This window comes from Miniopterus schreibersii (genome assembly GCF_964146895.1).
Source record: "Miniopterus schreibersii genome assembly, chromosome: 16".
NCBI classification, from domain to species: Eukaryota; Metazoa; Chordata; class Mammalia; order Chiroptera; family Miniopteridae; genus Miniopterus; species Miniopterus schreibersii.
In genome coordinates, this window is record NC_138116.1 from 4,062,147 (window position 1) to 4,086,349 (window position 24,203).

The following is a 24,203-nucleotide window of genomic DNA, read 5'->3' on the forward strand; positions in this document are numbered from 1 at the left end:
TGACTTTTAAGAACTTTTTTCTGGGCCGAAATGGAGAGCTCAGAGCCGATCAACGTACAAACGCTATTGAATTCTTTCTCTCTAAATCCAGGACCTCCCTTAGACCTGGCCCCTCCTCTGTGTGTGGCCCTCTCCATGGAATAAATAGCACTTAGGGCCATAAGCTGCGTCCCTGCTGTAGATTCCACTTTGCCCCAGGCTCACCATTAGTGCTGCATTCACTGTCTGAGGAGTGGCCACAGTGGCACTTTGCAGGGGTCGAACATTAAATCAGACTTTGGTGAGGCCTCTGATTCCTGGGCCTCCGGGGTTCAGAGGGAACATTTAGGAAATCTAGCTGAATGGGGTGGTCACCACGGCCCCTACAGTGGCTCTGTGCAAGCTTCTTAACCAAACAGGAAATTCAGGTGCCATAAAGAAAGGGATCGATTGCTCTGACAGCATAGAAATAGAAACGTCTGGTTGACAGAAGATTCCAGAAGCAAAATCAAATGGGAAATGATGGAGGAAAAATATTTGCAAGACACATGCAGACAAAGGGTTAATGTCCCTAGTAACATAAAGAGTGCTCAGAAGAAAATCTCAATCGAAAAATGAACAGGGTATGAATTAGTGTGCGTGCATGTGCGTGTGTGTGCGCGCGTGTGTGTGGTTAGCTTTGCGCCAGCTTGGCCCGGATTTGTACCAGTTGTGCAGGGAAACGCTCGCCTGGGTGCTATAGGTGTGGCTAGCGTCTATAGCTGGTTGTCTTGTATACGTCCTCAATAATTTGGGCGGGCTTCATCTAATTCTCTGAAAGACCTTAAGAGCAAAACTGCAGTTTCTCTGGGAACAGGTTCTGCCTCGTGGCTGCAGCCTCGGCTCCCGCCTGAGAATTCCCAGCCTGCGGCCTGGCCTGCGGAGTTTGGGCTTGGCAGCCCCTGCAGTGGAACGAGCCAATTCCTTGAACTGCATCTATGGATCTACCTCTCTCTCTGTCTCCCTGCCTCCTCCTGGCTCTGTTTCTCTGGAGACCCCTGACCAATACGGTGTAACTTTGAATGGTTTGATAACAGTTTGCAAATGGTCAATACTGGCTGAGAGTTGGGAAGCGGGCACTCGTGCACACTCCGCGGGGGGGAGGACACATGGGGCAACCTTTGTGCAGGGCAACGGACAATATCATCAGAGCTACAAATGCAAATTCCTTTGACCCAGCAATCCCTTGCAAACGTGCACTGAGATACGCGTACCAGGACGCTTGTCACAGGATTTGTGACAGCAAATAATCCAGCATTTGGGACTGGCTGAATGAACTTTAGAGTGTCCCTACGATGCAATATGGTGAAACTGGTTAACGAGTGAGGTAGACCTGTATGTGCTATTTGGGAAAAACTGTATCATTAAGTACAAGAAGGGACAGAAGGGTATGTTTGTATGACAACTCCCGTGTTCTCCATTCGGGTGTACGTGCTGGTTATGTATATACCTTTTTCAGGGAGGCGACAGAGGCTGACAGTGGCTACCTTTGAGGTCCTGGGGGTGCTGGGGTAGGGAATGGAAAGAAGACTTTGCTTTTCATTCCCTCTATTTCTTTAAACCATTGCTTGCCTTATCTTTTTTCAAAAAGAGTCTTGAGGGGAAGCAGAGTTTGCCACCGCAAAATATGCCTTTTGGGACATTGATTATTTTAAGCGGGTTATTTTTAAGAAACAAAAGACTCAGAAAGAAACCTTGACTTTTCCCCTAACTGCCTAAAAGAGTTTAGACAGAGGATGTGCTCCAGGAAGGGAGCCGTTATCACAGGTAACTACAGGCCAATGCATCCCGTGGGACAGGCGGGAACCCAGGGGCCAGGACATCAGGGCCTCTTTGTGCCCCATTGTGAAAGACGGCCCAGCAAACATTTGTTTACCCAACATTTGCCTTTCTATCTCCCCGTGAATTACCTTCCTGACCTTTGAAATCCCAAGCCAGCCTCCCTTCCACCCACTTCTCCTTAGTTCCAGATGACATATAAGCCTTAACTGCCCTATCTGTCCAGGGGTCTCAGAACCTTACGGAAGCCCCGTATGTACATATGTAATGCATTTGGTCATTTCCTCCTGCTAACCTGCCTCATGTTAATTCAGTTATCAGTCCAGCCAGAAGAATTTAAAAGGGTAGGAGGAAAATTAGTTTCCTTCTCCACAGTGTTTACTCAGGGTGTTTCAGAGAGGGTATTATCGGCTACCATTTTCTTTTTTACTTTTCTGTAATAAGAAGCCCTAATAAATCTAATAAACCAGTTGATGAAGTAAATTCACACATGAGTGACCTGTTATTTTGCCTGGAATAGAATTGCTTTTGTACAGAAAAGAATAAAAGCTTAGTAATCAATATACATACATGTATTTAAGAGCGCTTATCTCTGTGTGGGATTGGGGGTGATCTGAGACGCATTTTTTGTGCTCTCTGTATTTCATTACTCTTCTGTAAGGAACGCGCATTTGTAATCATGGGATGTCTGCATATTGTTGGGGAGACACTGTGTTTGGACAACTCAGATGAAAACAAGAGAAATGCCAGTGTTTAGCTTAACTGTTGCTGAACAAATGCTTGATTTTATTTTTCCAAATAAATCTAGCCCACTAATCATTGCTTTAGAAAAAAAAAAGAAAAAAAAAAAAGGTCAAGCTCCCTGGGCAGAGGGAGCCTGGCTTGCAGCTATTCCAATTTGTCAGTTCCAGCAAGGATTAGACACCTTAGATACCTGAGGGGCAGGTGGTGACGGTGACAGACCCTCTGTTCTGAAAAATCGAAGAGCCCTGTCACCTTCTCACCCCTGCAAAGGGTTAACTCACTGTTTGAGGACCGGTGCTTTTCCTGCAAATAAGCTTTGCCTCTGCCTGAATTTCTGCAGGAGAGCCTGGGTGAGGCTCAGTTAGTTTCCCATTCTGTAGACTGCAGGCCAGAGGGGCATTGCCCCTGGGGAACGTTCAAGGTCGGTGCTACCAGTTACTGGCTTTATTAAATCAGTTCCCAGTTCTTAGTAGCATTGGGGGAATGAATGTGCCTTAGAAACGGCCATGGAGTGGACACCCGATGACAAGCAGCTCAGGGATGTACTCTTTGATGTCAGGCTCCTTCTTCGCTGTGGGCACTGACCAGGATCGTGGCCTGCGGCTCCTCTCTGCGCCTCTGCAGCGGGAGGCGGGAGGGCCTAAGTGTGCCACACCTGCCGTGGAGTCCTGGCTCTCCCGTTACCAGCCGTGCGACCTTAGACCAATTACTTGCTCTCTGAGCCTTGATTTTTTTTTTTTAATTTGAAAAGTGGCATTAACATCACCTTACCTCTAGATTGGTAGTGAGTGTTCAATGTGATAACTACATAAAATATGAAGCATAGCACATAGTGGGTAGACAAGATGTAGTTGGGACCCAGGTGAACCAAAAGGGTACAGGAAGGGTTGCTGAGAACAATTCTGGTTTATGACTGGTTCTTAGGTGCTAGACATGGTTTCTTAGCAGAGCTTAAAGGGCCAGAATGACAGTGCAGTAAAAATAGTTCATTTTTCATCTATTTATTGAGCATCTACTATGTGCCCAGTGTGGTTTTAGCCACTAGGGATACAGCCCTCATGGACCTGTGATCCAGAGAGGGAGAGATGCAACTAACCCAACCCTTTCAATACAAGAACTCCCTCTCCTATGAACAGATTGGGTTATGATAACAGATTATCTGTAGTTTGCAAGTCTACATGACCAAGAGGAATTTGGGGTTTCAGCCCCTGTATGCATTTCCACCGGAAAAAAAAAAAATCTTGATGGTATTTGTTTATAGGACATCTTTTCCCAAAGTAGACAGTGCTGTTGGCAATGAAAAACTGTTGAGCAGTGAGTGACATGAACTCATATAACACATTAGTGACTCTACTTGATTTCTGAAATAACTGTGCATTTCTTCAGGAAGAGATAAAAGATGTGAAAAGTGATTATCTCACAGTGGTGAGATCAGAGGCAATTAAATATATATATATTTTTAACCTTATCTGTGTTTCACAATTTATTTTCCTAAAATGAGCACGTATTGCTTTTGTAATTAGACCAATGTCTTGTTTTGAATCACAGGCCACAGATAGTTCTACTGGTCCAAGTGATACTTTTGTAATTAGCTAGTTATTAATAATAGGAAAGGAACAAATGGGAGGCCAGACTTTATAGGCATGTCATTTGGGTAGCTTCACCAGGAAGCTGCAACTTTACACTCCCCAGGGAACCACCTGCCCATTCTCTGAAGAATCACTGGGGGAAGGTGTCCAACAAAAGGGAAGTAGACATATTGACAGTGAAGTTGGGGTGAGTAGGGAAGGTTCTTGCCTATTAGTCAAGCCTGGGGAACCATGGATTAGCCAGAATGGGTGGGGCCAATGCAAGCCCAAGAAAATTTGGGAATACATAATCCCCTAAAAGAAGGAGTTGGCTCTCTTGTGACTATTGGCTCTTGTTGTTCTTGGCTTCCTTACATTCGCCCAAATGGGCCACGACCATGAAGACCCCACATGCAATGGACTGATGGACTGCAGCGGGGAACACAAGCTAAGCTAGCCTGATGCTGTATTGGACTGTGCAGACATGGACAGGAAACTCTGGACACTGGCTGTGATTCTAGCCCTGCTGAAAGCAAAGTGGGACTTCTTCCTTGGCAGGACAAAGGGAAATGAGACCTTGGAAACTCAGGGAATTAGTTCCACATAAATAAAAATCACTCACTGTCCAGTACAAATCTCAGAAAATTCTTTTTCTTGAGATATCCAAAAAATCCACTCCCACGAACAACAGGTAGAGACAAGGACCTCTCCTCATGGGTAACACAAGGTCTTTTCTGATCTGAACCACGTCAGAGAGAGGGGTGTTGGTTGGGGTCAACCTTGAGGAGCTTTGAGGGAAAGTAAGAGGGGCAGAGAGCAGCTGGGTGGGCAGAAGCCAGGGGCAGCTAAGGCTGTACCGAGTGGAGGGTGAGGCAGCTGCTGGAGGGCCGGTCTAGGTTTTGTGGGGTCTCCTCTAAATTTTCTGTTGCCACAATAACGCTGCAATGAACTATCCCAAACACAGTGTCACAGAGCGAGTTGGTGGGTCAGCAACAATCTGAGCGGTGCTTCTGGTCTCAGGTGGGCTCCCTTGAGTGTTGGGGGTTGGCTGTTGGCTGGGCAGCCTGGCTCTGCTCTGTGTCTCCGTCTACCCCCTGGCTAGCCGGCGTGTTCTCACGGCAGAAGCTCCGAACGAGAGCAAGAGGAAACGCAGGAGGCCTCTGCAGGCTGAGGATTGGAACTGGTGCCCCGTTACTTCTGCTGGGCTCTCTTTGGAAAGTAGGCCACAGGTCTGGTCCAGGCTCAAGGATGGGGCGGGGCTGGGGGGGTGGGGAGGGGACAGACCCTGCCCCTTCAGTGAGAACAACTGAGGCGTCAAAGGGTAGAGGGTGGGACCATCTATCACAGGCTTGAAGCTTATACACTGTTGAGGCCCCTTCCAGGAGAAAGGACCTAAAGGAATACAGAATTTGACACAGGGCCTTGAAAGGAGCCTGATGAAGTGAGGGGTGCTGACCTTCCAGCCCCATCAGCCTCATGGCAAACCGTCTTCTTCCTCACTTTCACGAGAAGTGAGAAGCTTGAAGCCCACTGAGCAGAGCTGAGAAGGGGAGCCACCGTCACGCATAGACACGCACACACACACACAGGTGCTTTACTGCAGGAGGAATCGCAGGCGACCCGCTCCAGCCCTTCTTTCGCAGTGGGAACCTGCAAGCCTGGGGAGGTGACTGACTCACGGGGAAGGGCCGGCTCTGGCCACATCCTGGAAAATCTCCGGCTGGTCAGCTGCTGTGTTTTCCTGTGCAAATGACCTTCCTGCTCTCCTTTAGGGTGCGAGGGCCTTAGGTCAAGTGGCTCCTCGAGATGCCACAGGGTGTGTGTGACACATAAATGACGCTCCAACCCACTGAGCCACCCGGCCAGGGCACGGTGAGCTGGTTTCTTCAGTAAGGAGCCCTTGGCTTTACCGACAAGTATATGGAAGATTCAGGCTGGGGTTGGCATCCAAGGGCTCTCACCCGGAGGGCTGGGCGACAGCAGTGAGGGTTTCCGGTTTGTTCTCAGGACACAGGCCCCTCCTGCCCCTTGGACAGCAGATGCCCTTTCTTTGCAGTCTGGGTTTTGATAACCCCTCAGCCTGACCTTCACTCCCACCTCTGGTCTAGTCTCTCCTCCTGCTTTCTGACTGTCCCCAAGTCCTCCTCAACGCGACTGAACTGGCCTGGGCTCCTGAGAGCCTGGCGCCACCTGAGACCCCCGGCTTAGGGTGTTCTGTCCACCGCCTCGGCCTCGGGTGGAGCAGCCCCCATCGAGAGGACCGGGCAGACCCCGCCTGGCTGGGGCCTGTGTCTGCAGTTTCAGGAAGACTGCAAGTTCTCTTTTCAGAGAAACCGCCCTGCTCTGGGCAGGGGTGTTACTTCAAGCCTCATTCACAATCACCAGGACTGTTTGCCCATCGCACCGCCTTCCTCTTTTCGTGTTGTTTGCCGCTGGGAAGCGGCTGGAGGAGGAAGTGTGCCGGTGACCGTGAGGGAAGGCAGGGGCTGGAAGATGAGGCCACCCAGTCTGTAGCGCGCTCCCGCCGACGCTCCCGGGCCACGGGCATGGAAACGCACCTGCTGCTGCTCTTCCCCCTCCTCCTCCTGGGCTCAGGTGAGTGGGGCCCGGGTCTGGACTCCCGGGGCAGGCTTACGGGAAGGAGGAGGTGGCCGGCAGCGGAGGAGAGGCCCCGAAGGTGTCCTGCTGAGAAGCAGACGGCCCTTCTCAGCAGTCCCTCCAGACCCTGAGCCGGCCGCTCATCCACGCTGGGCGCTCATCACCAGCGTGTCAGCGCCCACAGTTGCCAGCGCGGACATACACAGCATTCCCTGGCCCGTGTGGCGCAGTGGTTAGAGCATCGGCCTGTGCTCACAGGTTTGATTTCTGGTCAAGGGCACATAGCTGGGCTGCAGGTTCAATCCCCAGCCCTAGTTGGGGCCTGTGTGAGAGGCAACCAATCGATGCGTCTCTCTCACATCGATGTTTCTCTCTCTCTCTCCCCCTCTCCCTTTCGCTCTCTCTGAAAAGCAATGGGAAAAATATCCTCAGGTGAGGATTACAATAAATAAATAAATAAATAAATAAACAAACAGTAAATAAATAAAATCCCAGTATATGCTACTGTATGCTCATAAAATAGATAACTTCCTGGGAAAAACAAAACAATTGGATTGATGAACAATAAAAAAACTCAAATAGATCAATATTTGTGAAAAATAATTTTAAGGAATGAAAGAATCTGCCCCAATAATTTGTCAGATAGTTTTGTAGACAACCTTTCAGGATCCTATAGAAACAAAAATTTCTTTGCTCTATGTATGTCCTGATCTCAGAGCCTAAAAGAGATGGAGATCTGCCAGGTAAACTTAGTGAAACTAGTGCATCTCTAGTTTCAAACCTTGGCAAACACAAAGAAAATTATGACAAGAGGTTCCCTTCTGAGCAGAGATCAGGAGCTGAGCGCCGACGCCAGGTCAGCAGGCAGATGGGTCTGAGTGGCTTGTTTCATACTTGCTGCTGTTTTTCTAATTAAGCCAGTGTTTTAAAATTGAGAGGTTCCACACAAAATCCAGATTTCTGCTATTCCAGGAAAATGAAAAGACCTGAAACAGGCCCTCTGCCTGCAAGAGGACAATGGGCTCATGTGAAATGGGGGCCACCTCTTTGCAAGGGTCACCTGCTCTCCAGATTGCCCAGGGCCTCACTCCTTCCCAGGGTCTGTCACTGTGGCCTAGTGACAGATGTAATTTTTCATTGTGCTTTAAATGCTTTGCTTACACCAAAGAAACATTTTTTTCTGTATCCCAAATCTTTCAAAGGTGACAGAAACCCCTCCCAGAAGAACATCCATGATAAGAAAATGCTTCACTCTCTAATACCCGGCTTCCTGCAAATGGATAATAGTCAGGAGAGTGTGGATTGGCATAAGGACAGACAAATGGATCAATGGGTCAGAATGGAAAATCCGTAAATAACTCACATATTTACTTTTTGACAAAGAAATCAAAGCAATTCAATGGAGAGAATGGGCCCCGCGTGATGCGGATTCCTAGCTGGCGGCACTGCTTCGGTCAGTTCCAAAGGCCTCCAGCCGGGCGGCCTCCTGTGGAACCGCCGCGGCCACGAGGAGCAGCCGCTGCACGGCCGGGAGGCGGGGGCTGCAGCTGCCCCCCCCCCAGGCCACCGCGGGTCGGGGGCAACCTGACTCCTGCTGAAGTGAGGCCTCTGCTATCTCCTCCCCATGAGGCCAGTTTCACACAGAGGTGGTGCAAAAGGACATTGCTGGAGATACAAAGATCTGTGGGCCACAGGGACAGGGAGGGAGGGAATTATAGGAAATAATTATTGCTCAGAGTCAACGTTGGTTTCTTCGAGATCTGCAGTTGTGCTCTTAGGTGATCTTCGAGGTGGCTCTGATCCAGTGGAACTTGAGGGACCAAATGTCTGTGTCGCGGAAGGCGTATTCCTTCCTTGACTCTGTTCCACTCATCAGGCCCCTGGACTTCTTGGAGCTGCTCACAGTGCAGGAGGCTGCAGCCCTGGTCTCGAGGGAGGGGCACGGGGGGGGGAGTGACAGGTACATGGATTTGTGTTTTCCAGGCTCATCAGATGTCATCATGGGTCCAGGAGAAGTGAGAGGTCTGGAGCAGGGCTCACTGACCGTGCAGTGTCACTATGTCACAGGGTGGGAGACCCATGTGAAGTGGTGGTGTCAGGGGGCTGATTGGAAGAGATGCAGGACACTTGTTAAAACCAATGGATCAGAGCAGGAGGTGAAGAAGGACCATGTGTCCATCAGGGACAATCAGAGAAACCGCACAATCACCGTGACCATGACGGAGCTCAGGCAAGAGGACACAGACATCTACTGGTGTGGGATTGAGAGAGTCGGAACTGACCCTGGGGTCCAAGTTAGAGTCACCATTGACACAGGTAAGAGTATGTGCATGTGTGGCTGTCTCTTCAGGGCCTGCTCTGTCCTGGTGCCTGAGGTCCCTCTCCAGTGACTGAACTCACTCAGTGAACTGTCACAGAGGGTGGTTGAGTCCTGAGGTCTCATGGAACCCCGACTGCTCACTGGGGTTGGGAGGGGCAGGGCTTCTCTCAGATGCTCCCAGGACCTCCTCCAGGATGGGATCGAGCCTTTCTGGGCACATTTATTTTCTCTCACAGCTCAGTGCCTGAGTCTATTGCCCACAGAGATGACAGTGATGGCCCCAGTTTCAGCCCCTGGGTCCCTCTTCCATGGGACCCAGAGACCCCAATGCCTGCCAATGCTTTCCTGGGACCTCTGGTGCCCAGGTGTCCCTGCTCTTCAGGGAGTTTGGGGCCGGGGCTCACAGCAGCTGTTCCCACCCCTTGCCCCATATCCGATCTCAGGGGAAAGAGGCCCAGCAGAGCCAGGTGCTGTGGTTAACGCCCGAGGTCTGGAAAGGCTTCCACTGCCAGAGCTGCATTCGGGTGCAGGAGATCCCACCATGAGCCATTTATGCATCTGGGCTCAGAGACGTTCTCTTCCTAAGACCTTCTAGAATAGAGACACTCCTGGGAGTATCTTGGTTTGGGCAAATTTATCTGCTGGGCTCTGCTTCTGTGACCCTCAGACAGCCAGCACCAGCTCACAGGGCACCTATGGCGGGGGGGCGGGGGACTCAAGAGAGTCCCCGGCACGCCTGGAACCTGGGAGGCCCGTTATAGCTGCAAAGGGCAGCACGTTCCTTGTCTCATGGAATCGTAACGATGCTCCTGGGAAGGAACTATCCCAGTCTCTCCTGAGCATAGAAACGGAATAGCTTGTCCAAAGTAAAGGCTCTTCCTGAACATCAGGATTTTGTTCAGGGCTGGTCCTGACCTTAGAAGTCATAGATCTTGGGTATATTAGTTACCTGGCATGTCCCCATTCTGCTCTTGTCCTTGCTGGATAAATAAGACGGGGGAGGCGTTGGCAGAGGCCCTGTCATAAACAGCGGGAGTATTTAAGGTTTAGCTGAACCCCAGCTGCCCTTGACCTGAGGCAATGCTGGGCCCCCTCACCCTTCCAGGGCCTGCTTGGTGTCCTCCCTGGACATCTGCCCAGACTCACCTGCCTCTGAGGCTCCTGGAGGCTCCTAGAGGCCAAGGAGATAGGAGTGGTGCCGCCATAGGCCCCTTCCCATGGCTCTGCCCCAGGCTCCTCAGGCCAGGGCAGCCCACACTCCTCCCAGGCTCAGAGCCATGTGCAGGCTGCGGGGAGGTTAGCAGGCAGAGTGGAATATAACCTGTTCTGTATGCCAAGCAACAACTACAGCGTTGACCACCACTCCTGCCATCACCACCAACATGTTCACAGTGCCAGTCACTTTGGAAAGTGCTACAGGCTCTCTGCCTGTGACCGACCACGACTCTGACACCAGGTAAGTCAGCTTCGATGCTGCTGTTCCCTGTGGCCCACTTGTCCCAAACTTCTCCAACGTGGGGACTGTTTGTAGTCCTGCGTCCCAGCCAGGATGCCAGGGGCCCTTCCCGTTTGCTCTCAGGCCCAACGTTGTTCTTGGTGACCCCCATGCCCGATCCTGTTCCTGGAGCTCAGTGCAGTTTGGACGTTTTTGGTTCATTCACGCATCCATCCCACTTTTACTGACTCCAGTTCTACTTGGCCACACTGTGCTGAGCTCCGGTCACAAGGACATGGACCATTCCCCGCGGAACTCAGGTGGGAGGCGGGCGAGCCGGCAGTCAGGGCAGAGGGCATGGCCAGGGTGTGTGGGCTCGGGGTCCAAATCCTGGGAGAACAGGAAGGGCCTGGGGAAGCCCTGTTTCCCGAGTTACTGTCATGGCAACAGCAGCATTGCTGATCGTGCCTCGTGTCCCTAGAGCACCTGGCAGCTCTGTCTGTTATTCTGTTCATGCTTTGACCCTGCCGACGACCACCTCCTGAGGAGGAACAGGCAGATATGCAGGTTCCCCTCCTCAGTCTTTCCACCCCAGGGACCCCTTTGTCCCCTCTCCCATTTGACCTCTATTTTGAGAGTTTCTTTCTGCCGAACTGCTTTTAATAAGTAATAGCAAGGACTTTCCTCATTTTCTGAGTCAAAGCCAGATCTAAGTACCAATTAGGCCTTTTGCTCAGCACTATGGATGACTCAGTCATTTATTCAACAAATAACTATTGAGCACCCCTCATGTCTATCACTGATTTAGGGAACACAGGGGGATATGAGGGTGACCAAAACAATCAGGCTGTCTCCCTTCCAGGCACTTACAATCGAGAGATAATTAATGTACCAAATAGAGTTAATTAATTAATTAATTGATGGATTTATTTTACGAATTTCTGCAAGTAGTGATGAGCGAGAGATAATTCTTGTATTAATCAGCTCGGGCTGCCATCAGAAAGTACCACCAGCTGGATGGCTCGAACAACAGACATTTATTTTCTGAAAGTTCTGAAGGCTAGAATCTGAACCAGTGCATCGACAGGGTTGGTTTCTTCTAAGGCCTCTGTCCTGGGCTTGTAGGCGGCTGTCTTCTCCGTGTCTTCCCCTGGTTTCCCCTTTGAGTGTCTGTGTCCCTAATCTCTTCTTTTATAAGGACCCCGGTCCTTTCCCTCCCAGTAGAGTGAGCAAGGGTAGAAATGAGGAAAGAGAGCTTGGGGAGCAGTGGAGGCCAATGTCAGCCTTGGCCATTTTCTTGGAATAAAATGGGGCTGTTGTGAGATTTTGAGCACAGGAGGGAGGTGCTCAAACTTTGGTTCAAAGGATTCCCCTGGCTGCTGTGTTGGTGATGAACTGAAGGACCATGTATTAGTTTCCTGTGGCTGCCATACCAAAATAGCCCAGAATGGGTGGCTTAAAACAACAGAAGTTCATTCTCTCACAGCCCAGGAGGTCCCGAACCTGAACTCAAGGTGCACAGAGGTAGAATCTGTCCCATGCTTCTTGGCTGGTGGTGGCTGCAATCCTTGGTGTTCCTTGGCCGGTTGCTGAATCACTCCAGTCTCTGCCCCTGTCGTCACACAGTCTTCTCTCTGACTGTGTCCATGTGCCCAAATTTCCCTTTTATAAGGACACTAGTAATTGGATTAGGCCCACCCTAATCCAGTATGATGTCATTGTGATTACATCTGCAAAGATCTTATTTCCAAATAGATCATCTTCACAGGTTCTGAGTGACATGAATCATGGGGTGGGGGCTATTCAACCATGACAGAGGACAAGTGTAGAAACAGAGACACCTTTTTGGTGTCTGTTGTCAAACAACTTCTGTTAGGCTTCTGGACCCACTGAAATGACCTTGTGAAACCCTCCTCTCCTCTCCTCTTTCTTTTTTTTTTTAAATATATCTTTATTGATTTTAGAGAGAGGAAGGGAGAGGGAGAGAGAGAGAGAAACATCAATGATGAGAGAGTTGTTGATTGGCTGCCTCCTGCATGCCCCCGACTGGGGATCGAGCCCGCAACCCGGGCATGTGCCCTGACTGGGAACCTCAATCTCCTGGATCCTAGGTCGATGCTCAACTGCTGAGCCACGCCGGGCTGGGCTCCTCTCCTTTCTTTAAAAATAACCTTTTTGTTGTTGTTGTTAATGCTCACCCAAGGATATTTTTTCCGTTGCTCTTTTAGAGAGAGTGGAAGGGAGAGAGGGAAAGAGGGAGAGAGAGAGAGAGAGAGAGAGAAACATTGATGTAAGAGGACACATGGATTGGTTGCCTCCCTCTTGAGCCCAGACAGGGGGAGGGGAGCAAACTTGCAACCCAGGTATGTGCCCTCGACCGGGCATTGAGCCTGAGACCCTTTGGTGCGCTGGCTGACTCTCTAACCACCGACCCACACCGGTCAGGGCTAAAATAACATTTTGTGAGGGCACCCAGGAGCGGGGCTTCCCAGGCTGGAAAGCACAAGTCAAAAGGTGTGTGGCCCTCCCTGCTACCAGGTGGCTGGGATCAGGCCCAAAGGCAGGAGGTGGCCACGGTGCATAGGTGTCTTCTGTCGTTTCCAGTGATGGCTTCATGAATCTCAGCATCCTCCTGCCCCTCCTTTTTGCTCTGTTGCTGCTTCTCTTGGTGGCAGCCTCACTGCTGGCTTGGAGAATGGTGAAGCGGCAGAAGAAAGGTGAGAGGCCCTGGCTGAGGCTGTGCTGGGGCTGGCTGGGTGGAAGTGCGTGTGGCCGATGGAACGGTCACCTAGGAGCCATCTGTCCGAGGGATTACCCACGTGGTTTGGAAGCTATGTTGTCCCAAAGGCCAGTGGAAGCTGAGCTTCGGAGGCATTGGCATTTCACTGTGTGCCCTGCACACCCTTCCTTGCTCTCTTCTTGTCTCCGACCTGACACTTCCTCTATTTCCTGGCTTGACTCTTGGTGGCAGAAGCAGCAATGACCTTAGGCCCATTTCGGGTGTGCAGAACCTCCATGAAATTCACATGGTTGCCGAGGAGGTATTGAGCTGATGTGAGGGTAGGGAGGAGCACACACACACAGCTAATACATGCGCACACGCACAGATCACACACATGCGAATGTGCACACACATATGGTCACATATGCACACATGTACACACGCACACATTACACACATGCAGGCACACGCAACACAGTGAGCGTGCACACAGCTAATACATGTGCACATGCACAGATCACACACGAGAATGTGCACACACGTGTGTTCACATATGCACACATGTACACATGCAACGTTACACACATGCAGGCACACGCGACACAGTGCGCGCGCACACAGCTAATACACGTGCACATGCACAGAGCACACAAAGGCACACACGCGTGCCTGTGCGCGCGCCACGCGCAGTCCGCTGGGTCCCACTGGAAGCCGGGGCGATGCCGCCTTTGTTCCTCCCGCCGGCGCCTCTCAGGCTGCCCTGCTCCGTGTGAATTTGCTCTTCAGGGAAGAGCGCCCTCGCTCGCGAGCCAGCATCAGCCAACACAGGATCTGGCCTCAGCGGAACCCTTTCCCTGGCGGGCTCCGCTTCCACATCCTCACCCCCCGCACCCCCCAGGACCCGTGGGCCCTGCCTGGCTCCCTGGGGCCTGGCCAGCCCTCCTCCGCCCGCGGCCTGGGGGGGCCTGGCTCTGTTCATCGCGTTTCCTCACTTACATCGTAGGTACTGTCTGTGCTCCCCGGTAACTAGATTTTCAAAACTAACCACCTGGGGAAGAACCTCTTGTTTCTTTGTTGCCTGTAAAGCTAGGGGGCGAGGGGAGGGCCAGGGGCAGAGCCAGCCAACACCTGAAAGCCGTCCCCGGGCGCCGACCCAGCTTGAGCACCGCATCCGGAGGGCAGCTGGCGCAATCCTCTGTCGCCGCAGACGACTTTCCCTGGTGGGCACTCGTGTGCCAGGCACAGCCGGGCGCCGGACATGCGAGGAAGGGCAGGCTCAGCCACCCAGCAGCCCACAGCCCTCCTGAAGTGCACCAGAGTCCGTGGGACAAAGGCGATGAGGCTGACACGGAGCAAGTGCAATGAGAGCTGGGAGGGAGGGACCGGGCGCCGGGAAGGTGCGTGTGAAGGACGGGTCAGGTAGGGCAGAGGTGGCACAGGCACACTGCCCGTCCAGCTGTTTCCCTGGGATGGCAGTGAGGGAAACGATTCCAGGGAAGCTGACGGCTGGCTGGGCCCCCCGTTCGGGTGATGCCACAGTTCTGTGACATGGGGAACAGACGGGCTGAGGTCCTCGTATTTTTCAAGCCGAGAAATGGAAGCTCAGAGAGGTGAATGCCCCGTGTCACAGACTGTGTCATCTGAAGAGTCGGAGTTAGAGGCAGGTCTCCTGTCTGGGCCTCACTCATCTCTTTCCTTTCATATTTCTCCCCCCAGACCTGGGGACCCTGCGAGTCTCAGGGCGGGCTCTCTAATTCTGATTGTTTTTGTCTTTTAGCTGCTGGAATATCACCAGAGCAGGTAAGAGAGTCTTTGAGGTCAGACCAGAGATACCAGACTTTTCCTCTCTGTTCTCATTTTCCATCTCCCAGGGGCCCCGAGGTCTGAATGTATCAGACAGACCATGTGCTCACGTGTCCATATCGTCCCAGCTGCAGGGCCTGGGAGGACAGAGGGGGTGCTGGACACAGCCAGGAGGGGGGAGAGCAGGGAGGGGGCAGGCGCGGGAGTCTGGGGGTTGTGGGGGGGGGCTGGCAGAGGGGGAACCAGGGCAGCAGAGAGGCTGGCATCCTTCTGCAGAAGAGGAACCTGGGCTTCCTCTCCTAGGTGTCCCAGCTCTCCGAGAATGATGTCTGTTATGCCAACCTGACCCTGCAGAAGACTGGAGCCTCCTCTGGCTCCTCCAGGGAGAAGCCCCCCTCAAAGTTTCCCTCCTCTGCCCAGGAAGACCAGGTAGAAGTGGAATACATCACCATGGTGTGTACTTGGTGGGGCTACTGTGGGCTTCAGAGACATTGTCCCCTCTTTGAGGATGGGCTTTCTCCTGCCCGCATGGGCACAGAGGAGGGTGGGCACCTGGCAAAATTGCAGCCATTGAAAGACTTGCCCACTGACCGCCCCCCCCCCCCACCCCATCCCAGGCTCTTAGCCTTTGGAATTGTCTCCATATCAGGTCTCAACAATGGGGACCCAGAGCCTGGTCAACCTTGTGTTGGCATCTGGTCTGGTATCTCTAGTCTGCAGAGAGTGCTGGCCTGGCATGGAGTTGAGGGACAGTGTCTTCAGCTGCGGCTGCAGCTAAGGGTGGCTGGCAGGGTGGGGGAAGGCAGAGCTGGAGGGCCTGGGAGTAGGCTTCAGAGTCCCTGGGGGGCATGTCCCCCAGCCTCAGGGAGGCCTCCTCCCCTTCCCCCAACCAGCCTCCCTGACCCGTGTGCATCTTTGTTACAGGATCCCTTTCCAAAGGAGGACATTTCCTATGCAGCCCTGACTTTGGACACCTTGGGTCAGGACTCAATCTACATGAACACGGGCGACCTCGTCACCAACCTTCCCAGCAGGAGCCAGGAGGAGCTCACGCAATACAGCACCATCAGGAAGCCTTAGCCTGCGCTAAGGACCCCTGTCCGACCCCACCCGAGGCCTATCACCTCGTTCCTGCCTCCCAGTCCTCTCGGCACCCCCAGCTCTGAACTGGGCTCCAAGCCTGGTCTCAGGGGGCTTCAGGGAGACAGAAAGGGGTCCCTTCACATCCCTTCCTCTCCCACACAGCTCAGGAAGAGGCTGGGGATATGCTCTGCGGCGGCCCAGGGAGGGATAAGTACGACCATGACAATAATAGTCATGAACCTCTATTTACTGCCACCGCACGTGGTGGGCTGAGTAGCGGCCCCGGTGCTGTGGGCTCATCTCCAGGGCCCCCGAGCGTTAGCTTACATGGCAGAAGGGGCTGCGCAGGTGTAATTAAATTAAGGATTTTGAGACTGAGATTATTGTAGATTATCCTGGCAGGCCCTAAATATAATCACAAGGATCCTTATAATAGGGAGGCAAGAAGGTCACAAGAGAAAGCACTGTGACGGCGAATACGGAGGTCAGAGTGACGAGACCAGGAGCCAAGGGATGCCGCAGCCTCGAGAAGCTGGAAACGTCAAGGAAAGGATCCGTCCAGGGAACCAGCCTCACAGATACCTTGACTTCAGCCCAGTGAAATGGATTTTCAATTCTGGCCTCCAGAATTGTAGGAGAATAAATTTACATTGTTTTCCTGAAGCCACTAAATTTGTGGTAATTGACACGGCAGCAACAGGAAACGAATACCCTCTTGTGGCAGGTGCTCGTCTCTAAAGGCTCTGCCCCCAATAGCTAATTCCATCCGCACAACAGCCCTACCAGGCACCCTCATCACTGCCCCACTTTGCAGACGAGGGGTCGAGGTCCAGAGAGGTTCAGGGACTTACCGGGGTTTTTTGCTAGCAAGTGGGTGAGTTGGAATTTGAACTCGGGCATTTTGCCTCTGGAGTCTGGAGTCTGGGCCACCCCCCTGCACCGTGGGTCTAAGGAGGATTATGTGTGTGTGCGTGCGTGTGTGCACACCCACTCACACAGCCGTTCACACAGGGATAGTTAGTGAATATTTTACAAACTCCACTCTCGCCACCCTTCTCCTAGAGTCCTGGCAGCCCTCCCTCCAGAAACGTCCTGAATCCTGGCCAGGCCCTCTGTCTCCATGGTTACCAGCCTCATTCAAGCTACCATCCAGTCCCCTGCCTGGAGCCCCTCTTTCCTTCTGTGCCCCTGAGTCCATTCTCCTCCCAGCAGCCAGAGTGACCTTTTAAAAGCACAAACCTGCTCACACCCTGCTTCTCACCTCTGGACAGTGGATATGGGCTGGAAATGGAAGTTTCTGGCTGCCTGGCTGAGCTGAGGAAAAGTAAACCAGCTCAGAAAGACAGATCCACTCTGGTCGCTTTTAGTCATTTTATTCAAGCTTTAAACAGGTGTCTACCAGATATATCGCTGGATACACTGTTTTTATGCAGAAGTTCAGTCATCTGGATTGGTGGCTGTCTCTTCGTGCCCTCAGAGACCAGCCCCTGGCGTTTGTGAAAGCTGCCCGATCCAGTCTGCAGCCGGACAGAGCAGACGGCTGGCCTGCGGCCCTCCTGGGGGCATCGCGGTTCTCTAGGTGGGTCTGATTGCAGGGACCTACCACGAAGCCAGCAGTTCCTGTCTGTTGAAGCCTGAGCTAGAGTTTAGAGCATGGTAGGGGAAGTGGTCAGGGCCAGGGGAAGGAAAACAAACATATGCAAGAGGTTTGAAAGGAAATTGTTTCATAAGGTTTATAAGTTGGTATCTCGGTGTTGTCTCAGCCATATCCTGCTGGCCCATAAATACTTTGCTAAGGTGCTGGGCTAGCACCTTTAGTGCGAGGGAGAGAGCGAGCTCAGGCGTGGTGCTTCTGGCCTGAGTGACGGTGGCACTCACAATTTTGCTGTATGGTTTCTAGGAAAGCACATTTCTGGTAAGGCAAACTCCAGGCTGTTCAACCACACGGCTCTGGTAGAGTGCCTCATTCCTTACAGCCTGTCTGAAGTTGCTTGGGTTTCCCTCCTCTGGCTTTTGAATGATTAATATTTAAAGATTCTACTTTATCAAAGTTGTAGGGTTCAGACAGTCCTCTTTTGAGAATTATGTGCATATTGCTGGCTTTCAGAAGACTGAGCCTTTCCGAGAGTCGGTTGACGGAGATGGATATACTGGGCTGGGAGCCTTCAGAATATATGATTAAGGTAAATGTTGGATTGAAGGGAGCCTAAAGACTACCTTTGCTTGACACTTTGAAACCAGCAGCCGCTTAGCTTTGGAAGGGCCAGGCCTCTGGACTCAGTTGATTTCACGTATCAATACTTTACGTCGGGAGGGACTGATACAGTGGTCAGCCTTTTATTTTACCCAGTAGGTGCAGCCTTAGCCAATGTGATTGGAACTGATTGTTGGTCAGTTCATTGAGAGAGAGGGTTAAATCAGAAAGTCATAGAAGAGATATTCTTTCTCTAAATGCTTTCGCTTGACTCAAAATATCTAACTGTGCAGCAGTTTGCTAGTATTTTGATGCAGACTTGTCATTTCTTTGCCTGAGGGCCTGTGGACAGAAGGGGCCGGTGCCTGTTCTGCACAAACAGCACACATGCCATGAGGGGCTGGAGCCCCGTTGCAGTTTCTCTAACATGGAGCAAGACGCTCCAGACCCCTGTGAAGCAATCTGATTGCAAAACCCTTCTTTAGTCTTATGTTTTCTACTCAGATTATTTCACAGTTCTCTCTCTCATTCCTAATTTGACAGCATTTTAAAAAAATGACGTGATTTATCGAGTCTTTCCCAAGTATTTGATTTAGTTTTTATAAAAATAACAGTTCCCGTTTTGTTTACAGTCTCTTTCATTGGTTAGTATCCTTTCTGTTTATATTCTTCATTGATTGGTTTATGGAGGCGTGAATCAAATCACGCAGCTATAATTAATGTGTATGACAGGCCTGGGCAAGTTTAGACCCAAACACAGTTGGCTCTTGTTAAACGTGCACCTCCACGGGCGAGAACAGAAGAACCTACCCGTTGGCCACAGGGATAAAGTCAGTATGTTTCACCAAGAGACTAAAGGGTGTTGGTTGATCTAGTAATTTGGTTAAGGGAGGGATTGGTTAAGAAAGTTTCTCCTAAACCATCTGTTATGACCATAATTTCATAAAAGAAAGGACATTTGAAGACCTCAAGTCAGAACAATAGTGTGTTTCCCAAGAAGAGAGAGTTGGTATCTTTATGCCAATGTGGGTTTATGTGGTCTGTACATAATCTTCTACTAGTGGATAGATACTTTGTCCAGGGCTGGCACTCACATATGGACTGAGGGTTGGTAGCCATTGGTCTTGTTTACACTGTTCTCTGGACATAGATTCCCTCTACTACCTCAGCTGTTGTAGTCTAGCATCCCCTTAATGGCCTCTAGTGATCGCACGTGTCTGGACACTGACTTAGGTTGTCAGTCATGAGGGCCCGGTGCCCCAACACAAGCTGAGCAAAGGGCCCTTTCAGTTCCTCAGATTCCCCCGCCCAGCCCAAGCCCTTCCCCAAAGTGATCTCAGACTCACAAGTGCCTGTCGCCAGGGGGTGGGGTTCTTGCATCAAGGAAGGGTGACTGACCCATTGGTTTTGCTGAAGGAAACTCTGAGGATGGGTTCAGAGTTAAGGAATGGGTAAGACTCTGTTCCTAAGGGTCAGAAATAGAGAAGAGACCTTCTGAAGCCTCGTGCGGTAGGCAATCTACTATTATCAGAGGGGAGTCTCCTCTTGTGTTCACTACAGGTCCCAGAGTGAAAGTTCCATGCCGGGGAGTTTCCGAAGCCTCCCACATCCCCCGTGTCACTTTCCTACCTTCTGTGCCACCAATCTAGATGGCCCCAATCCTATCATTTATTAGCTTATTCATTTTTCATTATAAGTTATAAAATATTTGATGCATACTACATGTTTATATAATGTATACATACGTTATAAAGGGTAGTGGAACAAACACACCCAAGTACAGGCCACCCTGCTGAAGAAATGAAACATTACCAACACCACTGAAGCCACACAGCTCTCTATTTGCCTTTTTTTTTTCCTAAGGAGGAACATGCCTGCATAGGGTAGCTCTAGCGGTCCATTGCAGCCCTTGTCACCTTCATGTTAATCAGTAAAGACATTGGATGAGCTGGTCTGCATTCTGTGGCATCTGTACTAAATTGGCAAGTCTATGCCGCTCTTCTTAATTTAATATTTTTCTCCCCCCCCCCCCCAAGTCCCCCAACGCCCAATTGTGCCTTTGTGCTATTTAAGGATCCGGTGATTGGTTTGTCACTTGAAAGCACTGGCGGGAGTTGCAAAGCTCAGATGATGTGCTTATTTCAAAGTTCACACCGCCTTTGCAAGATTAATAATAAGCCACAAAAGCAGAAGGACTAAAACCCGAGACCCCGTGACCTCCCGTGGAAACCTTTCCACCAGCACATGACAAGTGAAAGCAGAACTGAGAGAGAAAATATTTCATCTTAAAATACAATGAGACAGGAGAACAGATGTGCGAGCAGGTGAAGGTAACGTGAAGGAAGCTCGGCCCGAGGCAGCTCCTGACGTAAATCTGGGCGTGCTTCCCTGGGGCTGGGATCCTGCAGTTGGGTTCTGATGGAGGCAAATCCCCAGGGGATGATGTTGCTCAGCTCCCCTGCTCCTAAGACCCAATTAGCAGTGATTCATTGCATCAGCCTCCATTCCAGGGGCATCCGAGCAGCGCTGGAGGCAGAGTCTTGCATCTGTATGGGGAATGAGTGTCTCCCACTGGCATTGACTCTGGTGTTTGTCCTGGGCCAGGCTGAGATTGTCGCCGGGCTATGCTAGAATTCCGTGACGTCTTTGTACAAAAATTATTAAGACTCTCAAAATGGTGACATCAGAGTATTAAACCAATCACGGGCCCTTCTAGATGTGGGGCCCTGTGTGACTGCCAGGTCCCACACCCAGGAGCCAGCCTTGTTGGGCAGGCACCCCCCTCACTCCTCTCTGCCTTCCTGTGGCCATGGTTGCTTAGCCCTTATGCCCGACAGAAAAAACCAGGCACCGTCACCAACTCACCCTGGTCCCAAAATGAGGAAGAAGAGCTTCCCCTAATTCCAGCTTGAGCCTAACCTCCCGTGTTCTTGTTACTTGTCTCCACATTGACCTTCCTCCTGGGCGATTGAAAGCTGGGTCACCTATTTCCTGTACAGGAAAGCCTGCTCTCACCCAAAGGGCCTCAGGGCCCCAATAGGCCAATCATTTTGTAGGGTGACATCAGCTTGTGGCCTAAGTCTGGTTATTCAGTCTTTTTTTTTTAAATCCTCACCCAAGGATATTTTTTTCCGTTGCTTTTCAGAGGGATGGAAGGGGCAGGGAGCGAGAGAGAGAAACACCGACGTGAGAGAGACACGTCGATTGGTTGCCTCCTGCACACGCCCAGACCAGGCTGGCGTCGCGCCTACAACCCAAGTACACGCCCTCGACCAGAATTGAACCCGAGACCCTCCAGTCCACGGGGCTGATGCTCTAACCACTGAGCCAAACCAGCCAGGGCTCTCCCTCCCCCCCCCGGATTTCATGCCTCAAAAACAATCCCGAGGAGAAACAGGATGGCAGCGTAGGTCACAGCTGCTCGCACCGCCTCCGCAACCACATCAGAATCACAACTAAAATACAGAACCACCGTCACTCAGAGCCTCCTGAGATCCGCTGAACAGAAGCCCTAAAACCTGGGACCTGAAGCAGCACCGAGACTGGCAGGAGGGGGAGCCGCGGGCGGGGCGGGGCTGAATCACAGAGACCCGGCCGCGGGCCCACACCCGGTGCCGCGGGTAAACCCGGGAGGGAATCTCGGCGGTGGGGTTTCCCGGAGGAGGGAGGGGTCCCAGCCCCACAGCAGGCCCCCAGCCCAGGGCTCCAGGGCCGGAAAGAGGGGTCCCCACATCTTCGGACGCGCTCCCGCTGAGCCCAGCGCCGGGCAGCAGCCTGAAGGGACCCGGGACACTCGGGGAGGAACTAACCTGCCTGAGATCCGGGCGAGAGCTGGAGGGCGGCTTCCTCCCAGGCAGAAGGGCTGGCAGAGGCCATGGCTCCTGTGGCGAGTCCTCCCCGCACACAGTCCTCCCCGCACACAGCCGGCAGGCAGGCGCCATGTTTGAATCGCCAGCACCTGACTCACCGTTGGCCCCGCCCCGTGATTCCCGGAGGCCCCGCCCCTCCCCACCTGCAGCTCATCCAGGCCATTTCCAGGGGCTTTTCTGTGCAAGTGGCCTCTCGAGCCCCGCTTAGGACTTTCCTAAAATCTCTCAAACAAGCAGCAGCTGGCCTCACTGTGCCCCATACATCTTGATAAGTTGCCCCAGGCCTGGCACTAGTGGCAGCCTGCACTGGCTCATAGCTTGGCCTCTCCTGGACACCTCCAAGCCCAGCACAAGTAGCAGCCAACTATGGTTTGCTGTGTAACTCATGCTGCAGGGCCCTGGGCAAAGCACTAGCAGAGGCTGACTTTCCACCTCCCGGGAGGCCCCAGAGACAGTGCACCTGGTGGTCAGACTTGACCACGCTGGATTATAACCCTACCACATCCACGAGTAACACACTCAAGGGGCACACTTGGTGACCACCAAAGCTCCACTGAAGTAAATCCTGCTCCATAGGGGTGTCTCCACACAGCAGCTCTTTGGCTGTAGTTGCAGCTGGTCCTCACAGCCGATTGGCCGGGGGGTCAATTCCCCGAAGTGACGCCAACAGCAAACAAGGCTCAACTACAACAGGACAGGGCACACAGCCCACAAAGGGGAGAACCTAGAAGGCCCAGCTCAGGTGACTGGGCCTATGTTATCTGGGCCCAGTACCAATTTGAAATGAAGGCTACACAAACTGAAATGAAGAATAATTTACAGGGAATCAACAGTAGAGTAGAGGACCCTGAGAACCAAATCAGCAATATGGAACATGAGGAAACAAAAAACACCCAACCAGAAGAGCAAAAAGAAAAAAGAATCCAGAAATATGAAGATAGTATAAAGAGCCTCTGGGGCTTCAAGAGGCCCAACATTCATATTATTGGGGTGCCAAAAGGGGAAGAAAGAGGCCAAGAAATTGAAAACCTATTTGAAAAAATAATTACAGAAAACTTCCCCTACCTGGGGAAAGAAATAGACTTACAAGTCCAGGAAGCACAGAGGGTCCCAAACAAGAGGAACCCAAAGAGGCCCACAGCAAGACACATTATAATTAAAATGCCATAGGTTAAAGACAAAGAGAGAATCTTAAAAGAAGCAAGAGAAAAGCAGTTAGTTACCTACAAGGGAGCACCCATACGACTGTCAGCTGATTTCTCAACAGAAACCTTGCAGGTCAGAAGGGAGTGGCAAGAAATATTCAAAGTGATGAAAAACGTGGAACTACAACCAAGATTGCTCTACCCAGCAAAGCTATCATTTAGAACTGAAGGTGAGATAAAGAGCTTCACAGACAAGGAAAAGCTAAAGGAGTTCATCACCACCAGACCAGCACTACAGGAAAAATTGAAGGGTCTTCTTTAAGAAGAAGCTAATTAACAAAATAATCTGATGAACTAAATAGATCCAGAGACATTGATGCATGCAACAGACGATCATATTTCAGAGGAAAGAGGGAAGGGGTGGTGGAGGGTGGGAAGAGATTAACCAAAGAAGTTATATGCATATATGCATAACCCATGGACACAGTCAATAACAGGGTGAAGGCCTGGGGAGGGGGTGGGAGCGAAGTGCGAAGTGGAGGGGATCAATTGGGGGGAAAAAATGGGACACCTGTAATACTCTCAGCAATAAAGATAAATTAAAAAAACAAAAAAACCAAAAACAATCCCCTGGTTATAATGTGGCACCTAGGGCAATGCGTTCATCTTGTGACTTTAATTAACATGAGCCTGCCTGGAGCGATGGATCCACTCTTGAGTGAGTGAGCAAATCTGGGCCTCTGATCCTACAGAGCTGGGGCCACATACTGGGTAAAGTAATAACAACCTGTGGCTCCCTTGGCAAAGCCCTCTGTCTTCTTCTGACTCTACTTTGCATCTCCAGCTTGCTGGGGTTTGAATCGGGGCTCTACCTCTTATTAGCTGGGTGGCCTTAGGCAAATTTCTCAACGGCTCTGTGCCTCAG

At 51.5% G+C, this 24,203-nt stretch overlaps 2 protein-coding genes across 6 annotated transcripts in view; one reads left to right on the top strand and one right to left on the bottom strand.

The window, feature by feature from the left end:
* Nucleotides 1–24,203, bottom strand: part of RAB37 (RAB37, member RAS oncogene family) — a 44,377-nt gene that overhangs the window by 12,951 nt on the left and 7,223 nt on the right. The window lies entirely within an intron of this gene.
* On the top strand, nucleotides 6,537–16,736 carry CD300LF (CD300 molecule like family member f). Of its 4 annotated transcripts, none has more exons than XM_081115568.1 (7): nucleotides 6,537–6,704; nucleotides 8,691–9,023; nucleotides 10,420–10,483; nucleotides 13,067–13,179; nucleotides 14,962–14,984; nucleotides 15,291–15,416; nucleotides 15,912–16,736. In XM_081115568.1, exons 1-7 carry the CDS (start codon nucleotides 6,656–6,658, stop codon nucleotides 16,065–16,067), a joined length of 864 nt encoding a protein of 287 aa, XP_080971694.1. In that variant the 5' UTR covers nucleotides 6,537–6,655; the 3' UTR covers nucleotides 16,068–16,736. The 4 variants fall into 4 exon arrangements, with proteins under 4 accessions (XP_080971694.1, XP_080971693.1, XP_080971691.1 ...); XM_081115567.1 differs by having other exon boundaries at nucleotides 6,564–6,704; nucleotides 15,291–15,440; XM_081115565.1 differs by having other exon boundaries at nucleotides 6,575–6,704; nucleotides 10,366–10,483; nucleotides 15,291–15,440.

Bases quoted from the DNA above. Each gene is read 5' to 3' on its own strand.
- CD300LF (XM_081115565.1), top strand. From the start codon at position 6,656: ATGGAAACGCACCTGCTGCTGCTCTTCCCCCTCCTCCTCCTGGGCTCA. The intron at 6,705-8,690 runs GTGAGTGGGGCC...TGTGTTTTCCAG, and splicing joins CCTCCTCCTCCTGGGCTCAG to GCTCATCAGATGTCATCATG. The intron at 13,180-14,961 runs GTGAGAGGCCCT...TTTGTCTTTTAG, and splicing joins GGTGAAGCGGCAGAAGAAAG to CTGCTGGAATATCACCAGAG.